Source organism: Amblyomma maculatum, chromosome 4, assembly GCF_055883805.1.
Source record: "Amblyomma maculatum isolate TAMU_Amacu chromosome 4, ASM5588380v1, whole genome shotgun sequence".
Classification (NCBI taxonomy): Eukaryota; Metazoa; Arthropoda; class Arachnida; order Ixodida; family Ixodidae; genus Amblyomma; species Amblyomma maculatum.
The window spans coordinates 19,366,699-19,383,717 of record NC_139347.1 but is presented as its reverse complement, the minus strand read 5'-3'; the positions used below and the strand labels follow the sequence as shown (position 1 = coordinate 19,383,717).

At 45.3% G+C, this 17,019-nt stretch overlaps 1 protein-coding gene across 2 annotated transcripts in view; it reads left to right on the top strand.

The window, feature by feature from the left end:
• Positions 1-5,049: 5,049 nt before the first annotated feature.
• Positions 5,050-17,019, top strand: part of LOC146190378 (nucleolar transcription factor 1-A-like) — a 33,395-nt gene continuing 21,425 nt past the window's right edge. For both annotated transcript variants that reach the window (XM_084600860.1, XM_084600859.1), the window contains exons 1-4: positions 5,050-5,466; positions 12,975-13,159; positions 14,073-14,324; positions 15,494-15,558. In XM_084600860.1, coding sequence (XP_084456986.1) covers positions 5,289-5,466; positions 12,975-13,159; positions 14,073-14,324; positions 15,494-15,558 — 680 coding nt within the window. In that variant the 5' untranslated portion in view covers positions 5,050-5,288. The remainder of the gene's footprint in view (positions 5,467-12,974; positions 13,160-14,072; positions 14,325-15,493; positions 15,559-17,019) is intronic.

Sequence of the window (17,019 nt, the reverse complement as noted above, 5' to 3'; positions counted from 1 at the left end):
GCAACTAAAATCACCTTTCTCTTAAAAGCAGCCGAGTACTGTTTCCGAGACCCTGGCATCTTGCTCGTTCACTTAAAGAAAAAAGCGTGCACTTTTTCGCGAACCGTGGTTTGCACGAGAGCACATGCGCTGATGCTGTGCGCACTCGACGACCCAACAACGAAGAGACGACACCTCGACGTCGTGGCCACTGCGGGGTGCGGCCACGTTAGGGCAACGAAGCCAAGCCGTAGCCGCACATCGATAACAAAGCCAAGCCGTAGCCACGCGGCAACAACGAAACCAAAACTTCTCGCAAAACTTTGACATTTTGGTTGGGATCCGCAAATAATACGAGGCGGAAATTTGGAACGCTGAAAGTTGGAAAAAAAACTCGTATTATACGCGGGTTTTTACGGTAAGCGTGCCAAGAAGTCTGACAAGAGAGAGAGAGAGAAAGAGAGAAGGCAGAGAGGTTAACCAGGAAAGCTTCCGGTTTGCTACCCTGCACTGGGGAAGGGGAATGAGGAGTTTAAAGGAGAAAGATAGAAGAGAATGATAGGAAAGGTAAGGCGGCGAGGAGCACAGTCACAGTTTCTCAATCAAGTTTGTGTCTCTCATAAAACACATAAGCGCTTAGAAGGCTTTGCCGTTAGACGCCTTCTGTGGCCATGGGCCGAGGATTTTCTCCTCTGTAAAAGGACGGCTGTCAAGATGGTCCAGAGCCGAACGCAGCGCATATCTTTCGCTTGAAAAAGCAGGGCACTCGCAAAGGAGATGCTGTGTGGTCTCTTCGCAGCCGCATCTTTCACATTTAGGGCTATTCGCCATTCTCATCACATAAGCATATTTTTTGGTGAATGCAACACCGAGCCACATACGGCACATCAGTGTTGTTTCGTGCCGCCCTTTGTTAGGGGGAACACGAAAGCGCACGAAAATACCTCAAGAGTGAGAGATCTGTCTAAAGAAGTATTGCATTTACAAGCGTATGAGATAGGCACCTCAACCAAAGAACAACAGGCAAGACTGGCACAAAATCTGGCTTACTGTCAGTTAAAAAGCTGTAGAACATTTGGAAATGGCTCCGTCTATGTCTAAAACCAAGTTAAAAAAGCTTTTGATCGACTATTGAGTTTAATCATGTTAAAACCCTGGCATTCTTGTAATAGATTATCTAAACAACCCTAGCCTAACATATACCAAAATGCCGCTATTTAAATGGAATTTCATAAATGTAAAAACACATACTTGAGTACTGTGACTAACATTAGCATAAAGAATATCTGTTGGTGTAAGCTTTGAAGGAAAAAACTTAATTTACAATATGTTGAATAAGCATGAATATAAAGATAAGAAATGGTAATAAAAAAATTCAGGGTATATAAAAATGTACAGTGCCTTTTGTCATACACCTCGCATATGTGTAAGCTTTTTTTTTTTTTTGTGCATGTGTTAAGTTTTTCAGGACAGTGGAACAAAACAAGCGACTGCAAGGTGTCTTGGAAAATGTTTTTATTAAACGAAATACCCTAATTCTGTTATAGCATATAGTACTCAAATTTAGCTATTGAGACGGCCTTTCAAATAATACAAAATGCTTTAGTTAACTTTATACATCCTGCCGCGGTGGTGCAACGGTTAGGCCGCTGACTGCTGTATCCAAATATGCGGGATTGAATCGCAGCTGCCAAGGCTGCTTTTTGATGGAAGCTAAAATCAAGGCGCCCATAAGCTATGCGATGTGCTCTCGCCCTACCACATCTGATTTGCTGGCCATCCTGGTTCTTGGTGGAGCGAAGGCCCCAGAAAGGTGGTGGCCCCAGCTCGATCCCTGGACCAGGACGAATTTTTCTTAGACTATGAAGTTTCTGAAAAAGCTGTAGCCATAATGGATTTGGATGGATATCAATGAGTAATTACTCCCTGATTACAAATCTACTCCGATTTGAGGTATTCCGCTGTTCTCACTTCGAATTATTGATAAATTTGCTCTCGCTCTGCCATCTGATCGTCCTGGATAGCTCAGTTGGTATAGCAACTGCCCCGGGAAGGCAGTGGTCCCAAGTTTGATCCGTGGACCAGGACAAATTTTTTCTTAAACAAGAAACTTTCTGAAAAAGCTGTACAGCTTTCTTTCGTAGCCATATGGCTGCACTTGTGTGAATGTCAATGAGTTATTACTCCATTATCACATCGTTTATATATGAACGATGGTTTGTGGGATGATCCAGAAAGAACAACAATTTAATATATTTTAAAAATCTCTCCTTATGTTTTTTATTTTGTATAAGTAGTATTACTATTCCTATCTGTAATGCCTCAACGGCCCTGATAGTAACCAAATAAATAAATAAATAAATCTGCTACTTGTTTTGGTGCATTACAGCAAAGATCAGATGCATCACACTATCATTATATACATGAAGTTCTGAACTGATGAAACAAATGCTCAATTCCAAAGCACATGTGAATATGTGTCTTCATGCTTATTCACACGGCAAGTACTCACGGACGAGCTGTTTGAACTACACAAGGCAGAAGGATGCAGTAACCGTATTAGATATCAGTGACTCAGGCCCAAAAATTAAATAAATGTGACGCTTGTTTGATAAGTGCAGTAAAAATACAAGCTTTGGTGCTAAGATTCACTTCTGGACTACAACACTTACACTATTGTACATCGACCTGTTTTTCAACTTTGAAAATTCAAAGCAGGTGTCGACCTATAATGAAAACCAAACGCGGTCCTGCGGTGCCTTTTTTTTTTTCCGGCCATCCGATTTTGGGGGATCGACAATCACGCAATTATAGTAAGTGAGGCGTAAGGAACTACATTCACAAGTCACCAGACCTCGTTTGCACTGGCATCGATTGCCAATATGCATCTGACAGCTGTTTTAAACTATCTGTTTAGAGATTTCCACCAAAATAGAAAAAGATGAGTTTCATGCAGTGGTCAGAAATATTAATTTTAATGACCGCATGGCCGGCCAAATTAAAGCAGAGGTTCATGGAAAATCGGAATCATCACTGAAGACCATTTTTTTTATTAGTTTTATTGATTTAAACATGGTCTAAACTAAATTCATGATGAACCAAATTTTGGAAATTTAGTGGAAGTCATCACATAAGAAGTGGTGTTGAAATTTTAAACCATCCTAAAAAAAAAACCATTGAATAAAAGTGCATGACACAGCTGAGATTGCAGTTGTCAGTAGACAGAGTACACAACATGCTTCAGGGATGATTACAGATGAAGAAACTATATAAGCACGATGGGTGCGATTATTGTTGACAATCAAATAAAAGCAGTTAAGCAGACATTTCAAAGCAATGCTTATGACTTGGTGTCGATTTGTGTCAGTTGGTGCGACAAGGCTAATAATTACACACCCGAGCCAAAACAGAAACTAATGGCCACCGTGTTTTCAGACTCACAAAATCATTTCTATAGATATCTCCCCTTCCCTGCCTTTTCCCCTCTCTCCACTTAAGCCAAAGGCCAACCTTACGCAAGAAAAAAATAAAATTTTATCACATCACTGATTACTTAAAAAATGGAAGACCAATAATTGCAGCACGTTTGGGTGGACTGAGAGACCAAATTTAGCTCGAGAAAAAAATCCTGATTTATTACGGCAAATTGAGTTGACTGTTGCAATGACCAAATTGCATGAATTGGGCTTCTAAATGGTGCTGCATTTACCTTAGTCCCCACATTTGGCTCCATGTGACTTCTTGTCCCACACTTGAAAGAGTGATTGGATAGGAAGAACTTTTCATCATATAATGAACAGGTATTCCCCATTGTGAATGGCTATTCTGCGGGCGCCGAGACATCTTTATTCTGAGAGGATGAGAAAATCAGGTCACCGCAGGATGAAGTGGGGGAGCTGGAGGCCGACAATACTAAAAAATAAAATCGTTTCCACACCCAAAGCACTTTATTATTATTTTGTTTTAAAATATCGATTGCGCTGAAAATATGCAAGCAGATTATTGAAGCGTGAACCCAAATGTGACCGCTGTCAGCGCTAGAACATCAAATGGTTCAGCTCAGCGCCAATATCCTGACCAAAACATACACATGCAGACAAAGAAATAGCTGTGTGTGTCAGACGCTTTTGTTTGGCACTCAACGCCAACAGTGGCTTTTACTAGGGTGCAACGGCGACGCTGCATTGAGGCACCCTAGCTTTTACTGGCACAGTAAGCTACGTATATTACAGGAAGTTATATCTACGCATTCAGAAACATGTATGACCAAACTGACAAAACTATGACACCATTAATTACGGCCCGTGCCTTTAATTCTACATTTGGGACACGACGTATATGTCAATCTGGATGATCCTTTTCTGCCCGGCTTATGCAAGCAGATAAACTCTTCAAATGTTTTTAAGGATAAAGCTGTGACGCAGAACTTACTATACCTGCTAGCGTAAGCAGTCACGACCAGTCACGACGGTTACCTCAGCTTGTCATCGACGCCACCAACAACCAAGCTTAAACTGCTTTAACCAAGCTAAATTTCATGATGCGCGCACTCGCACAGCTATGTAAGCACATGGTCACATGGTGGCCTCCATTCTTTTCATCATACAGTTAATATAACCAAAAGCTTTTCTTACAAAATTAACAGCAATTTTGAAAGTGATTTAAGCGCGAGAACAGCTCTGAGCCATGTAACGTACAAGGAATTCAATTACTGAGGTGAAATAGTTTCTGAAAAGATGATGGATCAACACCGCGAAATTTGTAGTTTCCCCTTTGGCCTCCGATTAGAAAATGACAGCTCTGCTATGCTACACAAAGAAAATCCATTTCTTCTATCACAAATAACGGATCTAAAAATGCACCTACCTAACAGCTCTAAATGAAATCAAATTATTCTTTTTATATGATGAAAAATTACGGTATAAGCCGAGCATGCTACCACATTCTAAACAAGAGCAGACGACGTAGCCTTTCTATTGTGGCTAGACGAATAACGCCACAGTTCCGCATTCGAACGGCAAAAAGTTGCGTGCGTGCTCTAGGGCGCATGCGCAGATCATCCGCTGTCGACCACTCGGGAAGCAGCGGTTTGTCAGGAGGAAGTTTTGTTTTCCGAAGCAGACGCCACCACCAGCAGCGGTTTGAGCGGGTTGAAATCGTGTCGCTGCCGGGCGTCGATTCACGTGTATTTTTCCCGCGGTGTTTTTACGGACGTGACGGGCTCTCTTAGGCCAGCGCGGACGCGCAGTCCGGTCCCTCCGGCGTGCTCGAGCGCTGCACCGTGACCCCGATTCGCGTTCGCCGAGAAAATGGCGATGGCGGCGGCCCAGGCAACGACGACGATCAACCCTCCCCGGCGCAAGAGCAGCGGCCCGAAGCGTCCCGCAGCCGCCGCACCCGCGGATGACTCGGACAGCGACGGTGCCACGGCGGCCAAGCGGACCAAGAATGGTGACGGTGGAGCCCCTGAGCACAGCCACAGCGATGGTGAGTGATGTACTACGCTATCGGCGCGGGCTCCCAGCCCCGCGGCTTTTGTCTCGTAGTGGTGGCGGCGCCGCCGCCGATCGGACATGGACGTGCCGTCGCGTCGGCCAGCGCGTTGGTGGAGGCCGTCCGCCGGCGCGCCCGGATTGCACGACTTCGCGCTGGATCTCGAGGGAATTCCTGGTTAACGACCTTCGTTTCGTGCGGTGCGTTAGTTTTCCCGTGTGTACAGCATGCGAGGATACTTGAAAGAATTACACGGGCGCCAGCAAGGCTGACCGAATAGCAGGGAGCGTTCGCTGCTCACACTACTTTAAGGACGTCCCCGTGCACAGCCACGCAGCTTGGTTGAAGCCCTGCATTTGCTCGCGAACAGTTCGAAGCTCCTATATGCTTTTCAGGAATCTAGGCCCGGAATTCCGCGGTAACGGTGCTAGAGTGTAAATCTCCGCCTACCGTAACGCTCCAGCTTGCATGACTGCCCTAGCTTTCTCACGCGCTAGCAGACGATTTCCTTTAGCAAGAACTGCTTTTGGCGTGTTTGGCGAGCAGCGGTTGCAAGCGCGCCGCCGCGTCGCCACAATGTCCGCCGAGATCTCTGCTCGCCGGGCGAGCGGACAAAGCGGCGATGTGGCGGGCGAGGCAGGCGAGCCGTGCGAGCCGCAGGCGGGGGGCAAGGAGACCGGCGCGGCGGCGACGGGCGGGGGCCCCCGCCGCCGTGCGTTCGCCGATGCCCGATTGGCCTTCCCCGGCGGCGGCGCCGCTCGGCGCTGCGTGCTGCCTCGTTGCCGGGGCTGCGAGCGAGGGCGAGCGAACGATCTCGGGGTGGCGGGCGGTGAGCGCGCAGCAGCAGCCGGCGCCGTGGCAGCCTTCCAGGCGCACGGGGAAGCAACCGGTTTCCTGCTCGCCGGCCGTATCCGGCGGCGTGCGTGCGTCCCTACTCGTGCGACTCTCCCGCCGTCTGCCGCGCTCGCTCGCCGGCTGCGCGCTCGCCGGCTGCTGCGCTTCGACGATGACAGGCTTTCCGGAGGGGGGGAGCCGTTATTAATGCTCGCCCCGCGGGGAGCGCCGTGCTCGAGGGCTGGCGGGGACGGGCCGGGCGTTTGCCGCGGCGCTGTCCCCTTCGACCGCTGCTGCTGCGGTGCGCGGACCCCGCCGCCACTTTCGGCTCGTCTGGCTGAGCGCGTGCCTCGGGGAAGGGAGGTCGGGCTGCGTGCCGGGCCTTTTTCCCCGTTCTCCGGCCTCGCGCGGGGCCCCCTCTGATCGCTTGCGAGGCAGCGCGCTGTCGTGAGCTCGTCGCGCTCAACTGCGGCGCTGCTCCGGCTCGGCTTTTCCCGTTCGTTGCCTATTTATCGCGAACGTTGTGTACTCACGGTAAATGAGATTGACACTTTGCATAATCTCTTGGGTTTTGTTACTGGCACCTTCGGTCGAATTCGTGGGTTTCACATTCTTTCCTGGCAGGTGCACGTGAGTTTGTTTACATTTTTATGCGCGCCAGTAAAAAGCGCGCGCTCTATCTAGCAGACGACAGACGGTACTTGAAGTAACGGCAGTGCTGCCACCTTTCACCGGCGTTGTTGCTCTGTTTCCGTCGTCTGCTGCTTTCAGAATCGACTACGTTGTTTTGTTTGCAGTACAGTTAAGACCCCGAATTCGTTAACTTGTATAATATCATGAAGTGCCCCCACCTCCTACTGCAGCTAAAGCCCGCAAATAAAGGAAGGTTTTAGCTGCGGCGTGTTTCATGGAGCGTCTGTGACACATCCGTGTTTCTGCAGCCCTGATCGGTTCACTGCTGGGTGCCCACGTTACCACCGTTTCTGACGCGGAATTCGGCGCTCGTGCGCGTCTGATTTCTTTGTCACTGTTTCTGACGCCGGTGCCCAAAACCACCTGCTGCTTGAGAGACCGTTGGGCTCAGCCCTGTCGCAACTGCCGTTTCGCGGGCCTAGTGTATCGCAGAGCGGAAGCTTTCGGAGGCGCCACTTTTATGTCTTTTTGTTTATTTACATTTTTTCCGCTGCCAGCTTCTTTAGCTTGCCTCGTTCTGCTGACGGTTATGCGAGGAAAGTTTACGCGCTAACGTAGGTATGTGTGTAGATTATTAATATCTTATATTGCGAAATGCAGTAGCAACAGGAATTTAGAAACTAGAAAGTGGTTTTGAGTTGAAATGCTAGCCCCTGTAACTCCGGAAAGAAATGTAAATTCAGTGTTGTGGATCATATCGTGTACGTTGGGCTACTTGCTGAGTGAAATGCAAAATGAGCAAGATAGTCTGATTTTCGGCTGGTTTGATTGCACATTTGAAACTTGTTTGGTGAATCCGTGAGACTAGCGTGGTATATCTGCAATTGTAGGTTCCTTTATTTTCATTTATTAAATGTATTCTAATATGCACAAAAAGATGGGGAATTATGAAGTTAGCACAATAATATTCAGGGGCCAAATTATGCTACAGTCACATTACAAAAACTCACGAACCTGTCAATCAGTCCCTGCTCCTATTGGTCGACTGATCCACCACACAGAATTTACGAGTAGAAGTGGGGCTAGGCGATCGGTTTTTGTGATGTGATCATAGTGTAGTTCGGGCCCATTATAAGCAAGCACACCAAGGGGCTAGTAATGTGTGCTGTTCTATACTCCCTCTGTTGAGACACCCATGCAATTCACAAGATGCATGACATTTTGGGTACTAAGTAACACCTTTGAGCACAAAATTGTTCAAAATACACATGCATAAGCTGATGAAGAACTGTTTGGGTATTAAATGTTGTGAGCATCATTTTGTGGTGCATTATTGGACATTCACCAGATTGGCTCGAAGTGATCCGTTTATGATCATGAGTACTGCCTAAATAATTGAAGTAAACTTAAACTTTGGAGTAGTTGGTATTGTTACATAGATTACATTACTTTTCTTTGAACACCATATGGCACATTGCAAATTACCCTTGAAAATTGCCGAACCATCATTTATCTGCTAGTTAAACTGTGGGCCTGATACAGTTTACATTATGGTCGTTAAGAAAAGTAAAACACTTGTGCATAATATTACACAAATATAAAACTTGTGCAGCCAGAGTAGAACTGTAAAACCAATATTTTGCAGTTAATTACAGAAAGGTTACTTGAAACCAAATTCTTGCATTGAAGCGTACTTCTTTATGGTAGTATGTTTACTGTTGGAGTTTACAGGTGGCTAAAGAACAGTTCAGCCAGCTTTCCTGCCAGTGGTATAGTCAGGCGTTTCAGCTTTTTGCATGAAGTTATGGGCATTGCATGCTATTGAAGAAGTTTGGTTCAGCTTATTGCATGGAAGGCTTCAAATACTTTTGACCACCTGGGGCTCTTAACATGCACTGAATTTGCAGAGCACTCTTGTCTCTTTTGTTTCTCCTCCATCAAAATCTGGCCACCACCACGATTTAGATCAATGTAATTAGGTGCGAAGTTACTCAGCATAGGTGGTAGGGAATAAAAAACTCGCGGCCAGTACAAGGGGCTTGAACTTGCACTAGGCCATGCCATGGTCACGTTGGAGCAGAACAGAGGTTATGGTATTTTACCCTCAAAAAATCTTCTTGCATTGTTCTTATAGTCTATTCCTCTAATTCTGGAATTTATTTTCTCGTTTGACGGGTAGAAGAAAGAAATCTTGAGTTTATTGAAACTCTGGAGTCATGTGCACTGCATGTGCATCAAACACCAGCTATTGGGTAGAGCATATGAAGATTACCTCTGTTGTTCACCAGGAACAGATTGTCATGTCGGTGTGATCAAAGGAAGCATTGTTTTAGCATTTTCAAATGTGTATGAGCACCGTTACAGGAAATGCAGTGAAAGTGTGTGCTGAGACTGAAATCATTAGATTTAAAATTCTGAAGGTTTTGGAGCGAAACGGTCATGAAATTTTGCTTTTAAAGGGTGTTTTAGAATTTTTAAACATGCAAGATCTTAAACGTAAATTTGCACTGGTAAGGCTTCCAGACTATATTTTTCTTCTTGTGTGTGTGTTTTTTTAACTAACCTGCCCATTTGTTCACCTAAACCATCATATGTCAGCACTTTCTGGACAAAAGTTGTGTGGCTTATAACTGCGCACTTGTTTTGTGCAATTTGGGTTGCTGTTTCTCTGCCAAAAATGTATTAAATGGGCAGTTCTCCATTTGATTGCCATCAGTTGGAATTCTTGCCACATCTGAAAACAGTCAAGTCCACTTATAATGGCTGCAGTTATAACAGATGCTCACCTACTACAAACGAGAATGGAGCTACTGTCAGAACTAGTATTAGTGCTATGGCACTGTGTTTCAGAAAAGTGGCGCAGGTTTAACCCTACTTATACCTGGTTATAATGAGCGAAAGCTTCTACTGCGATGTTTGCTTATGGCCTCCAAAATATCAATTGGACGGGGTATTACCTTAAGCGGAGACTGATGTACTTGCCCAGGCGAGACTGAGAGGGCGCCGCTGCTGCGTGGCATGACCAGTTTGTGGGCACGCAGATATTACACAGTGTTAGACTATTTTGCTAGGTTCTGAACATCTGGATCAGTTCTTTCACACGAACAAAAAAAAGTTATTATAATGAACTCAGAATCACTGGGCTTACTACCACAATTGACAGGTTACTACCGCCTAAAACAGATTACAAGGTCAATCGATGCTTGCACATGGCACAGTTGGATAAAGCACTTAATGTGGAAGCATAAGAGTGGTAAGTGCGGGAAAGGGGCAGCGTTGAAAAGGAAACGGCTGATTAATCACAATCACCAGTCTGAGGTCTAAATACCGGACATGAGTTATGTCCTGGTGGTCCAGCCAGCCCGTGGCATGCATCATCGGCTGATTCCAATCTCTGCCTTCTGCGCTGCGGCCGTGTGAAGGTAGCACACATACAGTGGTCATGTAGCACATAGTGCGCCCACATGCGTTGTAGCAGTTTTGTCGCTGCCTTCTTGTTGAGAATCGGAGAGGTGAAGGGCTACCTACCACCAAATGCCGTGAATGCCTCAATTGCTGTCACTTGTATAACATTCGTAAAGCGGCTGGTGCCCAGAATGTGCCTCAGCTAGCAGCATATGGTCATGCCGGAGAGCTTAGAAAGTGGTTTGATAGTGTCTGTTTTGAAGAAGATACCCACAAGCAACTTTTTAAAGAAATAAATGCCACTTGAAATTAACATTTTGCAATTAAATAGCGTTGTAGGCCTCATTCCACAGAATATTCGGTGTTGTCGATGTCGTCAGTTGTGTTGGCATTGTGAGTAAACAATAGCGGGCATGGATGGATCTGGCTGGTGTAAGTTGGCAAGAGACTTGGCTGAATACAAATCAGCGGGTTTCGCATTGTCATGAGACCATAGACATAGTAGGAGCGGCCAGCTTGAGCTTCATATTGTGAGGTGAAAATCAAACGTTCCAGGACCTATGGACAATGAGCGAGACATGCTACTACCCTTAGGCCATGCAGGCAGGTCCATATCATCATCATCATCAGCCGAACTATACCCACTGCAAGGCGAAGGCCTTTTCCATATTCCTCCAATAGGCCGATCCTACCAACCGATCTGCACATGTGCTTTCCGGAAGTTGCACCGCCGGCATGTTAGTCGTAGTCGGCAGGTCAGTGAGTGCACATTCAACTGCACTACAGAATTTCTGCGCCACACAAACTCACCCGCACATTTCTTATATTTCACCGCAGAGAAAAATTCTTCCTGTCATTATTTTACACAATTACACTGACTGCTACATGCAAGGAGTTCGTTCAATCCACCAAACAGTCATCAGCGTTATTGGCAACATGGATCAGAAATAATCGAGAGATGCGTAAAAAATCTATAATCATGGCACTTTGCAGATTCTAGTGATTCATGATTGATTGGTGATGACAAGTTAAACAAATCTTTGTTATAAACTGACTAATTGTTGTAATAACGAAATGAAAAAATGAACAGAATTGGAAAGAGGGGGTTCAAAGGTGTCTGAATGAAAAGCCAATGCTTGATGACGCTAAATATATGTTTAGAGTGTTTAAGGGATTAATTAATGGAACTAATTGAAAAAAAAAAAAGAAAAATCAAAAAGGGGGCATTCTAAGGTGTCCAAACGTTCAAAATGAAAAGTTGGTGCTTGGTGATGCTATTTAAGAAAATTTATGGTGTGTAATTGAGCAATTAAATGAAATAATTGAATAAAATGAAAAATCGTTCAAAGGTGTAAAACTGCTCAGAATGTTGCTGATAAGTACTGATAAGTATTGGCGCATAAAAAAGAAAAAAAAAGCATTAAAATGAATAGAAAATAATAAATAATTAGAAAAATAAAAAGGGCAAAAAAGAAACACCTCATACCCTTAACAACAGAGCATAAGTGCCCCCTAATTTTTATTTCTGTTCTTACCGACTGATTACGCACAGAGTATCATACCATTTCAGCCATATATGAATACACTTCAGTGCAAATCGATTGTTGTGAGGTGCTGTTTTAGCATGCATAGTTCGCGATGCGTGTAACATCATGCAAGCTTAGTGACAAACATCATCGAGCTGCAACAGAGGTTGCCGACAGTTTTGAATTGCGGCGCCAAGTCGTTCTTGTCTTAAGAGTACTTACGTGGATTTCGCGCACAACCAATATTAGATAACAGATCTTTGTAACAGTCAATTGATCCATAAGTACATTGTGTTACTTCTTTTATCTGTGTTCACCGATCACTGCCACAAGAGTGGGGTTTCATAGATACCACTAAACCCGAGAATGATTCGGGAAAGTTTAATTGATCTTGAGCCAGAGAGTCCTGGTTAAGCTGTTGCAAAGAGTTAGGTGAGGCACTCGACCAAAGGAGCTCTATAAGCTATCGCTTAACACACAAAGCCCTTCATTTGTCCCTTTTGCTGTAGTTAAAGCATCAAGAAACGTAACAGGTGAATTGTCCTTTGATGATTTAGGCAGGATTTTGCTGCACTATGACATAAATGGGCTGATCATGTGTTTAAGTTTTCAGACAAGTTCTGCAGCAGTAACCTGCGAATTTTGAATTGTTACTACAACCAAAGCCTAAGTATTTCAGCTGTTATAGTGTTATTATAGTGTTATACCGAACAGCTTATTTTGCTACCTTTGTTGCCAGTGGTAGATCTCACGCATGCTGTGTTGATGGTGACTGAACATGGCACACACTGTGCTAAATAGAGAGATTTAGAGTTTGTGTACCACTCTCCGCTAGTAACAGCATTAGTATCATATCGCGTGGTCCTGCACACAATGTGCTAGGGAGACCTGTGCATGCGAAAATGGAGCAGTGCACTTGTGAAGTCAGCTGCACCACAACAAACTGAAACATTTAAAGCCATTAGGAGCATGTGTTGTGCCACCCCACGACTCGAGTTACCAGTGGCACGGTGAAAACAGTAACCCAATGTTGCTCCTTTTGGAAGCACACAGGCCATCATTTTAACTGCAGTGGTAATATGGCCTTTCTTGTGTTGTGTGCAGTGGCATCGCTCAGCTGGAGTGTGGAGGAGTTGGGACAGCTGGTCAGCAACCTGGCGCAATGCCTGCCAGCCAACGACTTGGTGAAGTACACCACCATGGTTGAAAAGGTTGACTGGGAGAAAGTCCGCTTTGGATCACACACTGCTGCAGAGTGCAAGGAAAAGTGGGCACAGCTAATGCAAAAGGTGATTCCCATGCCGCATGTTGGGCTGGTCGTCACTTGCATTGTACTATTGATGTGTCGATATAATGACAGTTTGTAACCGGTTGCCATATTCATAGAGCAATAGACTATTAGGTCTAGCAATAGTAAACTCTACCACTTCATTTAGTAATTCTTAGTGCATGGCCCTCAGCATGTTGGCAAACAGATTAGCTGTGGAGTTCAGGCAGTGTCCTCCCAGGTAGAAATGACCATTTGGAACTTCTAGTAACGTGTCTTTAACAATCAGTCGTAAATTAAACCAGCCAGATTTCCTTGTGTCTATTTTTGCTTCAATAGCCCTGGTCGGTTTTATTTTATTGGGATACACGACTTACCTCTTGTCTGCTGTCTTTACACTGCACTTTGCCTTCCCAGCTTTACTTATTACAGTGCTGCTGAAGCTGCGGGGGCCATGAGCATTTCAGGTCATAAAGTGCCTCCTTCTTGTGCTTGGATTCTCCATGGGAAAGTGCACTTGTCTTCAGATGCTCAGTTCATCGGCTGAAGCATTGTATCTAAAAAATCTAACTCCATAACACTGAGTGGCAATGGCTAGTGCTCACGGTCGAGGGGTCCCTGCAGAATTCAGTAGCTGTTCTAACAGCATTGCTTGGATTGCATTACAGTTACATGGCACTAATAACAGTTCATTGCTAAGATTTTAAACTGTCTGGTGGTTCAAGCGATAACCTGTAGAAGTCCCACAAACTGGGGCCAGCAGTGAGTAATAGTTGCTCCACTTTGCAGTCAGCACTCAAGGACCCTATTGGTATGTCACCACTGCAGCTAGCTATGTGCTGTAGTTTTGTGTGGAATTGGGTTATAGGGGTCGCAAATTAGGAAGGAATTTTCAATTATGGGAGTATTCATAAATGCTGTGTTCAATGTTCCAGCTTCGGCGGTACCGCACACTGACGGACCTGGTGGGGGACGCGCGGGAATGGCTCAAGCGCCCGTGGCTGCCGGGCAATGGCACGGCACGCCGCCAGCGGCACCCGGGCCTTCCCAAGAAGCCCCTCACACCTTACTTCCGGTACTTCCAGGAGAAACGCGAAAAATATGCCCGCGAGAATCCCGAGCTTTCTATGACGGAACTGGCAAAGCTCCTTTCCAACAAGTTCCAAGAACTTCCTGAAAAGAAGAAGGTAAACAACCATTCATCGCGCTGTACTTGTGCAAATATAACATTTTGGCTTTTCCTAACTGGAGAATTACGGGTGGGAAACCAACTGGCCGGTTCAGCTGGCTAATAACCCAGCTTTGGATTAAAAGAAAACATTGGAGCACACTTAAGCTCTTCTAAGAGTAGGTATGACGCGATAGTGTTAATGGCTTTTGCCCATGGGTCCTCTTGCAGATCCTCAATTGTGTATATGCACTTTGCTAGTCACCTAATCACTAACCTATATTTACATATTTACCAGGGTGCTGGTGTAAGCTACCCAATTAAGTGAAAAGGCCGTATGAAAATGTTTGCCTAGCCTAGGAGTAGCATGTCTTACGCCTCGTCCAAGAGTCCTGGAAGGTTCGATTCTCATCATAAAGAAGCATGAGTTGGTTGCGCTTGTCGTTTCCTGTGGCCTAGTGACGGTCACACAGCTCGCCAACCTGTCAGTACCAAGCCATGCAACCTGCCACCGACCACCTTCCTGAGCTATGCCTGTGATTCTTTGTCGACTTTAAAGGGACACTGAGAACAAATTGAAAATGGCCTTAGTTGATAGAATGCCACTAAAATTGGAGCTTTTATAAGCTAGCATAGGTAAAAAAAAAAAAAAAAGGAAACTTTGAGAGGTGGGGGGGGTTGGCGGATGTTACTCCTATCGGTTTCCCTCGAAAGCTGGCAATAGTGACACCAAGACAGTTTTTCAGCATTTGAATTCTTAAGCCCAAAATACACCATCGTCCAGCCCTGGTGGTGATCACAAGAGTCCCTTTTGGTCTTGATGTCAGGTTTAGACGTAGTCTTGTGAAAAATGTTTTAAATACAATTTTTCGCCAAAACAATGTCTATTGCAGCTAAACAAACGCAAGCGTAGCCAAAAAGAGCCATTGAATCAATTTTTACTGAGCAAGAAAAAACGATTGGAAGCCCCTTTAACTCCTCTTTGCAATGTAAGCATTATACACCCCCACCTTTGCATAGTGCGCAAGCATTTTTCTCCCCCTGTTCTTGTCTTCTTTCTCTTTTCTATGGGGCGAAGTGGATCTGCTTATGAGAGCCTTTGCTTTGGCAGGCTGGATTGTTTGGCATGCTTCTGTGTGGTTTGACCATGGTTGAGCTTGGTAGAACGTACCATCGTATCCCTTGCAGCAAAAATACAAGGAGAGCTTTGAACGGGAAAACAACATCTACAAGATGGAGCTCAAGAAGTTCAAGTGAGTGCCTACACACTTTGACTTTCTTTGTTCTGTTTTCCTCCATTCACAAATTTTAAATTTTTTTCGTAACCACTGCTCTGATTTTGCATATATATATATATATAGTGAAATATTTTCTGTAGTGAATACTATTGATATATCAAATTATTCGCTCTATCAAACTCTTCCTTAATTTTGTTGGTAAAAACATGTAATACCCCTGTTACGCTAGCATATTTATTGTCGTTCAAGCTGAGTGACGTTAAATATGCATGGCATTATTATCTAAGTAATGGCATTAGTATCTGATGTCATTTGCTTGCGGCACGAGGACATCTAATGTGATTAGATTTGAATGGCATTTGCCATTGAATGAAGTTTTAAAGCTGATTCACATTTTATCTCGAACTAAATCTGTACTCTGGACACGAGACACGCAGCACAAACAAGTAATAAGCATACAACGAAAGTTATCAGGTTTGTTTCTTGAGTTCAGCTAAAAAAAATGTTACTTTGGATGTGAGATTATTCGCATCGCAGGCTGTTGCATAAAACCATTACTTTCAGTCACAGCAGCAGCCCTGCCCTGTGCCTACGACTGTCAATCTTTTAGTGCGTAAGCCGCAATCACGGATTTCACCGATGTCTGTCCGAAGCCGCTCACTCTCTCTCTCCCTCTCCGTAAACTTGAAGTGAAGAAAGAGAAGGTGGCGACGCGCGCGTCACGCGGCTCAGCATTGAGTAGGCGGCAGAGGCGGAGCGGCAGCTTAGCTGCAGCCGAAGCCTCTCTCTCTCTCTCTCTCTTTCCATCCGTCTCTCCGTGAACTTGAAGAGGAGGAGTGGCGACACCCACATCACACGACTTAACACTGAGAGGGCGGAGCGGCAGCATAGACGCACCCAGTGAGAGAGGGGCGTGTCAGTTTCAGACATGGCGGCCACCTCTGGGCAGAGTTTCACAAGCGTGTGTTACTCCGGAGTGAGCAGTCATGTGTCGCTCGAGAGTCCTCAGCTTCGGCATCTCTCCCCTCGCATCAGTCACTCATCAGCCTTCATGGACAGCAGACATGCATGCGCAGTGCTCTCTGGACCTCAGCTCCGAGCCGCTCGTCACACCGTGAAGCTGCTTGCGCTTACCTCTGCACCTTAACTGGCGCTCGCCTTCAAGCGCACTTCTCTCTCTCTTTCTCTCCCCCTATGACCCCAGACCTTTCGACCGCAGATCAGTGCATTGTAAAGAGGTACATTGTGCTCTTTTTAGTTCATTTCTGAAGATTGTGTAAGGAAAGCTGAGGACGCGGCTGCGCCGTGCGTTTGCTTCGCGTCGCAGTGGATGAAGCCGGGCCGTCAGGCACTGCAGCGCACGTTTGCCAGGCTTGACGTGCTGAAGTATAATGGTTAAGCAGTGCTACGCACCTACTTTTCATTTGATTAACTGTGCAAATTGGATGTAATTTTTTTAAGTTCCATTTTCTTGCT